Below are 10807 nucleotides of genomic sequence, written 5' to 3' on the forward strand. Positions count from 1 at the left end.
AGTCTTGACAAGACACACATACCTCCTGAACTGTGGAATGATATCACGCAGTATATTCAAGGTGTTCAATCACCAGCTGAAGCCAAACACTATCGAGATGAATTGACAAACGACCGAATTCAAATCATAACGGCATACAACAAGGACATATATGAGCGGGTATATAATCTTGATCGTTGGCGGTGAATTGTGAGATTGTGATTTTACAACAATGAGTTGTAATGTCAGTCAGATCTATGCAATTAAATGAATTGAATGAATTGAATCAATCATGTCAATCATGACAGTGATTGTTGATTATATTGACTGATTGTGTACAATTGATTGATACAAGTGATATGGATGCATCATTCGGTGTTGTTGAATCAGATCATTGCTTGATTCTGTCAATGTGATCAAATGGATTACTACAAAACTGTACATGCTCAAGTTGAATCAAGTATTGAATCGAGTATTGGATTGATATTTACGCACAACCACAATTACAACCACAATTGCAATCAGCACAGTCTGAGTATTAGACATTTGAACATCACATATCGAGTCGTGGATAAATGCGAGTTGGCATATTGGACTGTTTTTGTAGTTTATTAATGATTTGATTCACGACTGTTTGAATTCAAGGCTCAATATGGACTACAACTGGATTGTCGTTGTTTCCATTTGTGATGACAAATCTGTCAATGTGTTGATTAATTGCTAGTCCATTGTCCAATCCATCGATCAGTAATTGTCCAAATAAGTTGTATCCGAGTCGAGTTGTCAATCAGGATACCATAACCTGACATCCAAACGATTGTCCAAATGACTGTCCAAACCATCAATGATTGCCAGAATAAGCTTTACGACTCGACTGCAATAACCACCACAATCATGGTCAGGTTAGTATGTTGATCCGTTTACAAAGTTCTAATACTGCAACAGATTCAACATACTCTTGAAAGTGCTGCACACCACATGAATCCAGCAAACCCACTGATGAATTGAACCAATCAATTGACCAATGACATGACTCGATATTGGACATCGAGTTGCACACAGTTGGTAAAAAGTCACCGACATGTCCAGATAGTCAAACCTTGACTACAGGTTGATATCATCACCCAACACACCAAATACAACACACAATCTGGACGACTACTGGATCATATTGTGGATATCAATTGACGTAGCTACTGGTTCCAAACAATCATGTAAAACCATGTACAGTCATTACAGGACAATATAATGCATTTATGAATAGCATGTTGTAATCAACACGAGTGGAGTTGTGCAATAGACTTGTCATGGTTTGCAATGGTTTGATATGAACATGATGACTCGGACTCTATTCAGTCGGATCAACTCGACTACAATTGGTCGTGTATATTATGATTAACACGATCAATTGTGGTTGAACTCGAATACAGATTGACTGTTGAATCACAATGCGTGGTATCAGCAACATGATGTGATATATAGTGGAATGTATACGCTAACCTGACATGTGTCATGTAGTGTGTATTCGATCAATATGGGTATTAGCCATCAACAAGTCATACGATGTTTGTGTTCGAGTGATGGAATGCAATGGAATGAGTGCATCAAACCAGAATACGAGTCAACCATCACATATGATCATGATGTGTGGTTGATACAACTATATAGTGACAATCAATGTTGATATAGTAACACACAACATACAATATGCCAACACAACAGTTGCAAGTCATTGATCATCAATGTGACATTGTGGTTGCAACATGAACTGCATTGTATTGATTCAGTTGATTGATTGAATTACTGGACAATATGCAGTGATGACTGATCGTGTCGAGTTGAATGTAAAACATCACTAAACCACGACATGTTTGAATCATACCAACCACAACACATATTGATGATCATCCAACAACTGAATATCAACTCAATTGTTAGATGGTCTTGGTTTGTACTCGTTTCCTATATTGTGGCTCTAGCCCTTTTCGGAGTGAATAAGGGTGAAATACACAATCAACCATATGACACTCGAATGTATAGCCAAGCAGTGGTCCAACCAAAATTGCGGTTATATAAAGGAGTAACCCTTTAAAGTTGGAGACTGCTGAAAAATCACCATCAACCCTGACAATAAAGCCAATCCCTAAAGCAGTCATCCGACATGCTTTTAATATTATCCATTCAATAACATATAAATACGATCCAAAACTGACCCATCAAATAACAATCATATACAACTTGCTCAGCCAAACCAACACAATGAAACTCGCAGTCACAGTATTGTCATTGATCCTGTTTGCTTGCTCGGTCACTACAGCCAGTCCAGTCAATCCCAGTTCGACTACAAGTGCTGAGTCTAGCACTTCAACCGTCATTTCCACTGCAACTAAAAGTACTGAATTTGAGTATCGGATAATTTCTTATCAAGAAGCTACAAATTTAGTTGATATTAGTCAACTTTCAGAGAGTGATGCGAGATTGATTGAAAAATATCTGCAGGCAGATCGAAAATATGAAGAGACTGTGAAAGCGTATGGCTTGACCGAATCTGAAAGGCTTGATCAAGAAAAATTGATAGATCAGCTGCTCAAAGAATACTCAGGGCTGGCAGATAAATCCTGGAAAACCAAGAATGATCCAGTGTGTCAAAAAAAGAAAGAAGATTTTAGATTGAAGCTTAGGGAAGAGAGAGAAAAACTCAAAATGCTTGAAGAAAAGCGTCAGAAACTCGGCAACGATTTTTTCGACATTAATTTTCAATCGTATTTCGACAGAAAAAAGCTCGCAAAGCGTCTGTTCCAGAATGGTCCGAGTACAACATCACTTTATTCTTACACGAAATTCCTGGGATCAAATCTCAGTTTTCTTGAAAACATATACGAGTCTCTCACTCTTCAACTAAACCAGCAGTCAGAATCCAAGCAAGCCTCTACTAGCGAGACCCAGAATCAATCACAACATCATGAAAGTCCGTCCCCATCATCAAGCGAAACGTCTGCAGTCCAACCCACTCAACCATCATCCAACACACAGGCAACTTTTTTCAGCACAAAAAAAGCTTCCAAATCTTCTGGATCTTTTCGTTTACGGCAAGCTTATTCCAAATTTAAAAATCAGCTCGGATCACGCAGGAATCGACCCAAAAATGATGATTCATCCGATTGATTTGATTGCTAATCTGGACTGGTTTCAACCATGTTCACTGTATTTTTGCTTGAATACAATACAATATAATTAATATTAAATGTACATGCATTGTATCTGATTATTGTACACGGTTTTGGTTGACATGGTATCATATTGTACATTGACACTTGTATTCCCAATACAATACAGTTGATTATATATTGCATAATTGTACACATTGATGATGTTGGCATGCATGTGTGTATTGTGCCAATATGATATTGCTTGACATGCTGCAAGCGACTCTTTGGAACCACTATGCCTTTTGATTCAGTCATTAATACTTGCAAAGTGTTGGTCAATACTTTCATTCCAAATTACCAATTGATATGATGCTACACGAACAACAGATTCGTCGTGTTCAACACTACAAATACCTGGATGTTGTATTTCACAAACCACTGTATCACACCATGCGACTGGACTATAATCAGGTTGCTGTATCCAATAGCATGTTGGTCGTGTCCGATTCTTGCAAACCACCAACTCATAATTAACTTTCAGACACGAATATTCTTGACAGTCAGTCTAGTAATGGTCATGTATGCACTGTATCTGGTTGTTGGTTGGTGGTAACTTGACTTGCCTACACAGTCAACAGTCAATAACGGTGTGCAACACATATTGAATGCATGCAACTCCATGACTGTCAACTCCTTGTTGTTGAAATGGGTTCAGATCACCATCAGCTCACTCACTCGTTGCACCGATGTGATTGCATGATCAACCTGACACCAACCAAACCACACTCGAATATATATGTTCCAGTCATGTGCATGGTGTATCGATTGTCAACTCACAATGTCAACTCCAACACATTCCACCATGATTATGGTCACATCACACCATGTTGATGTATGTCGATCGGTATCACATTGCAACCAGTTATCATCCAATGACTGCAATGCAATATCGTGCATGTATTGTGACTGATACGTTGTGCACCATCAGCAAATGTGCAACTGTCACTCGATATATCGAGTCTGATATGCAACAACATGCTGTGTTTACCATGATCAGGTTTTTGATCAATCTCGGACTCATGATACATGATTTGACATGTTGGATCGTGTGGATGTGTCATGGACTGCAATTTAGTTGCAGACACACATATGTTGGACATTGACTGATGCATACTGTGCAATGACTGATCAGTGCGGGTGTGATTGCACACTTGGTGGTATTGTGCATTATGGTTGTTTGACAATGGATGGATGCTGGATTAGTCGGTTATATGCAATCCATTTGAATCGACCTATTTGGACAAACACTCGATATAGCTGACAATAATAGGTTGTCAGTCATGTGGTGCTGATACTTGAGTTGGAGTGATTGATTGCAGAATATTAGCTGTTCGATTGGTCAATCAATCGAGTTTGTGCTGGTAGCGTACCATTGATAACACAGTTCTGGCACCATCATCGAGACCACCATACAACAGTTGACCAATAAACTTGTAAAATCACCAGAATATGTTTGTATGAATATGGCCTGCTTACATGAAATCATATCGTATTCAATACTCGAGTTTATTTTAAAATTCACTCAAAAAATGAGTACCAAAATAATATAATCGTGTCCAATCACCATGTATTCATGAGTGATAGCCTGGTACAAAACTGTCAGTTATTGATTGCAATCTGGGACGTCAATACTGGTAAATATCACAGTATGTGTTTCTAAACCTGCACAAGTTATCATATTCACGCTTTATATGCTGATTAATCAGGTTCAACAGTTTGGATCGTTACTATACAAAGCCATTCGACTCAAAACAACCGTTCGTGATTAAATACATTCAAAGTCATGTTATACAATATCAACCAAATATCATTGTAAAGTGGGTCTATTTATTCCAAAATTCAAGTTTAAGCTAGTTGGTGCGACCTGAACAGACTCTAGAACGGATGCTGACACGCAAATATAGCCAAAGCATTTATTCAGGTATGCAGACTCCAAACGATTGACTATTGGTGATTTGGCATTTTTCTCCTAGGTTACATTCATTTTTACCACTGCAAAAACGTGGAGCAAAATACGGGCTAGGAGCAGCAGTGACAGATACGACAAGAGCAGCGATGAGTGCGATGACAGTGAATTGCATGGTCAGTTGATATATTGGATTGGGTTGAAATGTAGTGGAGTAGAGTAGATTGGAGTATAATAGACTGAGACGATGGTGTTTGATGGATCCAAGATTCGGGTAAAACCTGGCTTTTTATATTGCAGATTTTCCCGAAACAATCTTGAAAGTCGTACTTGATGTGATCACATAACTTTGCATGTAGATAAGGGATGCTCACAGCCAAGGGAGACTGGATTAAACTAGTATAAAGCCCAATAAACTATATTTGGCCACCCATTTCAAAGTCAAATAAAGCACACATGTATTTAGGTACTATTTAGCAGTGCATTCAAACACCAAATTGCAGAGCGGCCTGATTGTCAGCATAGACTATGCAAACAAAAACACTCAGGGCTAAAAGGGTGCTTTCGACTTTAGTGGCCAGGGTTTCAGGGTGTCCGAATGCCAAGATATCAGGGTGGAGTATTCGTTGCTGATATCTCCATTTCGCTTGACCAACACAGCTTGGTTACGACCACAATGGTATTTATCCATTTAAGCTTTAGTGGTAATATTCTGTGAAAGCATATTGGAATCAACAGTCAAAGACTCGAGAGTACAATTCAACTCAAACTATTACTATCCAACAAGAGCATCGACACAAACATGGTCGATCACTGTGGTACTGTGCAATTGGAATTCACAAAAAACTCTCAAAATGGCGGTGAATTTACACTAGACTCTTGAGCCACAGGTTGTATGGTTTGCTGTGAACAATGGCTTACAAACTAAACTATACCACAATTCAAGAGTAGTCATCAAGCACATACGACTACAATTCAGGGCGTTTGCACAGTCGATCTGACTTGCAACATCAAATGTATGGAGCAAATAGTTGCATTACCAATGTCATATTCATACCTACATGCTCAGCAATCTCGTTTCCAAAAACACGATGCTTGACAAGGCTGTAATATTTTGGTCTTCAAAAAAAGGAAAATATATACCAATACAAAAAATGCACCGCTGATGACTGCATTTCAAGCGAATGGCTCGACATGGCTGATTTCAGGGTGTTGTCCAGACAAACAACTTTCAATAAACATCAATCACCATGCATCAAGTTTGGAATGTCGAGTGTCAGTGGATATAGACACACAGTACAAGAGATTGGCCATATTATCAAAAAGCATCAGAGCGCTTTAAAAGAGTCATGACTTGACGTTGCAACAAATACCGAGCATGAAAAACGCAGCGTGTCATGCACCAAAAGAAAGTCGACGAAACTCCCATTCACTGAAAAGTCGAATCATTGGTAAATACAAACCAACGTGCTCCCGCATATGGACTTGTCAGGTTTCTTGTCCGTTAATCGACAGGTCAATCAAAGTGCTGTTATATCATTGTATATGATTTATGAAAATATGCACATCTGTGTATGCTACACTCCAAACATCAAGTGTTGGACGAGTTCAAGGAACATGTCGTTCTGGTTGACAATCAAACTGAATTACCAGTCCGGATGATGTGCACCGACAATAGAGCAAAGCTCAGGTTTCTGCTATTCGACCAGTACTTGGCGGGAACAGGGATCAAGAGGCTGCCAACACCCTACAAATACTGGTAAAATGGTGTTACTGAGTGCAAAACTGACCCCAATCATGGATGCGATAAGGTCCATACTAGTTGAAGCCAAGATCATAAAGTTATGGCAGTAACAGTGATGACGGTGGTATACCTGCAAAATAGGTCGCACACTCGGCTATAAACAACAGGACGCCTTACGAGCTATGGTATGTATCCGAGTCAGTTATGGCTCACCTATGTCCAGATGGATGTCAGGCACATGTACTTTTTCCAGTATCGTCACTCGAGAAATTGATTCTAGGACGATACCATGCGTCGGGGTTGGGTACTAACCGAAATCAAAGGCATACACATTCTACAACATTGAAACGGCAAGGTTTGTTGTATATCGTGATGAATACAGATTTACGCTGTTAAGCTACATTGCTTTGTTACCCACACCAACAGTATTTCAGAAAGCAGTCATGGGTATATACAACAATGCTCATATAATGGACAATACTGAAAATGACTGAATTCACAGCAGTGGAACACATGTCGACACACAGAGCATGCCACAAGACTCGAAACAACTCAACCAACAAAATCAGTTGAGAAATGAACATAGAATCGAGTGTCCCAACTGGAAAAGACTCGATCACTGTCATTGAAAACACTGGAAACGGGTATACCTCGACGTGTCCAGATGGATGACCGAACAAGAACTGTGGAACCTCGATAGAACGCAGTCAATCGAGCCAAGTCGATCCACAAGTAACCAATCAATCAAAACTGACTGGTTTATGAGACTCTATAAACACTCGAGCAAGGCTACTGATACTCTAGTCAATCCGACACAATCCAATATCAAACAATCAACTGCAGACAAATCGTGGATCCAACTGCACAAACATCAGTAATCCAAGACCAAATCGACTGGATTCAGTCATGTATGACCCTGACCAAGTCATTCGATTGTAAAGTTCTTGGCACAATACATTGATATAGTAGTACCGCATTTCTGGCAAAAAACCATGCAATATTCAAAATCAGATATTTGGAAACCAGCAGATGCATAAATGAACTCGTCAACTCACAACACATGGACAGTGTAACACATACCACCAATACAAAATGGGTCAAGACATTGACCACAAGATTGACGGACCAATCGACGGATCAATCGGCAAGTCCAGAGCAAGACTCGTGGCAATACAGTTCCAACAAATTCAAGGAATAACTTGCACGAAACCTACGCATCGATACTCGGGCTCACTTGATTAAGCATATTATCAACATTAGCGGCCATCAGCAACTGTAACATTCACAACTGGATAGTTGACCGTACGAACAACACATTCATCAATGCAAACATTGACGAGTCTTACTATCTGGATCTGCCAGGTGAATACAAGCGACAGAGTGACTCGGGTCATACAGTTGGCCGTCACAACAAGTATGTGTTTGACATATGCATTGATACACTTCAAACGGGCACTTTATTTGTTGCAGTCGCTATATATGTCAATGACATTGATACCAAGTGATGACTACGCATTGCTAGATTTGATCAAGTCGCGACTGTTCAAGGTATTTTCAAACATTTTGAACCAATACATACATGTTTCGACATCAAAGTTGACCGAGATTGTGTCGATCAGACCATCTCAATCACACGGACACCACTTTAATGACGTATTATCAATGTTTGGAATGTTTGGAATGTGTTGCTGCAGACTGCTGCACATTGTAATCGAGCCATGACTACAGTCGAAGGTAGCTGGAAAAGGTGAGTTTACCACGACTCAGCCTGATCGTGAAGCAGTCCAATTACTAGTGTATGCAATGATTGCAACATACCCAGACTTACAAACAGCTGTTGGACAGCTGTCAAACAAGTGTCGATGTTGATACACAACCCGACTGACAAACATTGGAACGCTGTGATGTCAATGTTGATAGCAAATACACGATGAATATATCACTCATACTTGGTCAATGTACCACTATACTGTCCATCCACTGCAATGCCAACTGAACCGGAGATGCTGGATCTGAAAATCCACGACTGAATGTATGTGGTGTTTAGGTCACGGATGTATTTCATGCAAGTCTGTCAAGCAGACATGTGTCTTGATCGGCAATGCAGGTCGAGTTTATAGCAGCACAAACTACATTGACAGGAATGATCAGCACAACACAATGACTTGAAAAACTCGGTTTCCAACAACATGGATATACAATGTAACACTGTGGTTCACAATCAGCAACATAGTTGGGTCAGCCATATGCAGAAAATACATGCTTTACAAGATCGTGCAGCAATAGGTTATAGTAATCAATCTACATCAGCACAACACAACAGATTGCTGATATATCAACATATGGTTACCAAAGTCAAGTCAGCAGTTACCAAACTAACAGTCATGTTGGGATTGAAATCTGGTAAAGTCGTATACTGTGCTAAAATTTGAACAATGCAAGATTCTGCCGTATAATGCAGGAACAATTGGACATTATTGACAACTATACAACGATCAACGCTGTGCGCCACCAACAAAGTGAGCAGTGGTATCCAATTGATTATCCAATCCCATAATCAGTGCATTTCAACAATTTTACGAGATACCATTTTACTATTTGGAAAATATCCAATCATGACATTTCAATCGAGTGTCATGAAATGCAACACACTCGACTGTAACCCATTCAGATATGCATACATGTGTAGTCACAATGGTATTTGTTGATTATTCAATCCAAATGATAATGATTCGTGCAGTATCTGTTCAAACATATGCCATGGTACACAATCCGTACAAATATAGTGATTTGTTGGTTGGCTTTGACAATTTGTATCAATGCACACCAACCAACACGAGCATGTTCAACAATCGGTATGCATGACTGTTGATGTGTCAATGGAATCTATTTAGTTGTAACATATTATACTGAATTGGTTCAGATAGTTGTCAGCATTGTAATACAGCTGCATTGCTGAATTGAACGTGTGTATCAATGGCATAGTAGATCATGCAGTGTAGCTCAGTCGATGATGTGCAGTTTATCACACAAACCGTCTGTAGCCAAACATGTTTGAACATGTGGTTGAATGCATTTTATTTTGAATAAACGAGTGCTGAGATACAGATTGTGTGATGATTTGATGCAAACAAACCATATTCGTACTGTGCGAACATTGGCTGACAACCCATTGTTGTCAGCTACATCGAGTGATGGTCTAAATATGTCGATTCAAATGGATTGCATATAACTGACTAATCCAGCATTCATCCATTGTCAAACAACCATAATGCACAATACCACCAAGTGTGCAATCACACCCGCACTGATCAGTCATTGCACAGTATGCATCAGTCAATGTCAAACATATGTGTGTTTGCAACTAAATTGCAGTCCATGACACATCCACACGATCCAACATGACAAATCATGTACCGTGAGTCCAAGATTGATCAAAAACCTGATCATGGTAAACACTGCATGTTGTTGCATATCAGACTCGATATATCAAGTGACAGTTGCACACTGGCTGATGGTGCACAGCGTATCAGTCACAATACATGCACGGTATTGCATTGCAGTCATTGGATGATAACTGGTTGCAATGTGATACCGATTGACATACATCAGCATGGTGGAATGTGACCATAACCATGGTGGAATGTGTTGGAGTTGACCTGTTTTGTACCGAGTTGGATCATGACTGTCACAAGTTTTATATTGATCCAGATCTGAATGGGTAGTTTATTGACATAAATGTGTACAAATATGCAATATACAATGTGCTGTATTGTATTGGAAATATACAAGTGTCAAGGTACAATATCATGCTGACCAAGACTGTAGAATAATCAGATACAATGCATGTAAATTCAGTTTTATTGTAAGCTAAATCAGAAATGCAGTTATAGAATGACAATCGAATGGGTTTGGACCAGATTACACTAGCATTCAAATCAGTTGTATGAATTAATACGTCTGATTTGC

The 10807-nt window shown here is 39.3% G+C and overlaps 3 protein-coding genes across 3 annotated transcripts in view; all 3 read left to right on the forward strand.

The window, feature by feature from the left end:
* Window positions 1–186, forward strand: part of BATDEDRAFT_28802 (uncharacterized protein) — a gene marked incomplete at both ends in the record, with an annotated part of 1955 nt that extends 1769 nt beyond the window's left edge. The window contains one exon of the mRNA XM_006683188.1: window positions 3–186. Coding sequence (XP_006683251.1) covers window positions 3–186 — 184 coding nt within the window. The remainder of the gene's footprint in view (window positions 1–2) is intronic.
* A 2052-nt stretch (window positions 187–2238) lies between these two features.
* BATDEDRAFT_28803 (uncharacterized protein) lies at window positions 2239–3144 on the forward strand (the record flags this gene model as incomplete). Its single annotated transcript, XM_006683189.1, has 1 exon — window positions 2239–3144. The coding sequence occupies one exon, from the start codon at window positions 2239–2241 to the stop codon at window positions 3142–3144; it is 906 nt and encodes a 301-aa protein (XP_006683252.1).
* A 3898-nt stretch (window positions 3145–7042) lies between these two features.
* On the forward strand, window positions 7043–8343 carry BATDEDRAFT_28804 (uncharacterized protein; the record flags this gene model as incomplete). The annotated part of the gene is made up of 2 exons (XM_006683190.1): window positions 7043–7193; window positions 8135–8343. 2 exons carry the CDS (start codon window positions 7043–7045, stop codon window positions 8341–8343), a joined length of 360 nt encoding a protein of 119 aa, XP_006683253.1.
* Between the last annotated feature and the right edge of the window lie 2464 nt (window positions 8344–10807).

The sequence above is a fragment of the Batrachochytrium dendrobatidis genome (assembly GCF_000203795.2).
Source record: "Batrachochytrium dendrobatidis JAM81 unplaced genomic scaffold BATDEscaffold_42, whole genome shotgun sequence".
Classification (NCBI taxonomy): Eukaryota; Fungi; Chytridiomycota; class Chytridiomycetes; order Rhizophydiales; genus Batrachochytrium; species Batrachochytrium dendrobatidis.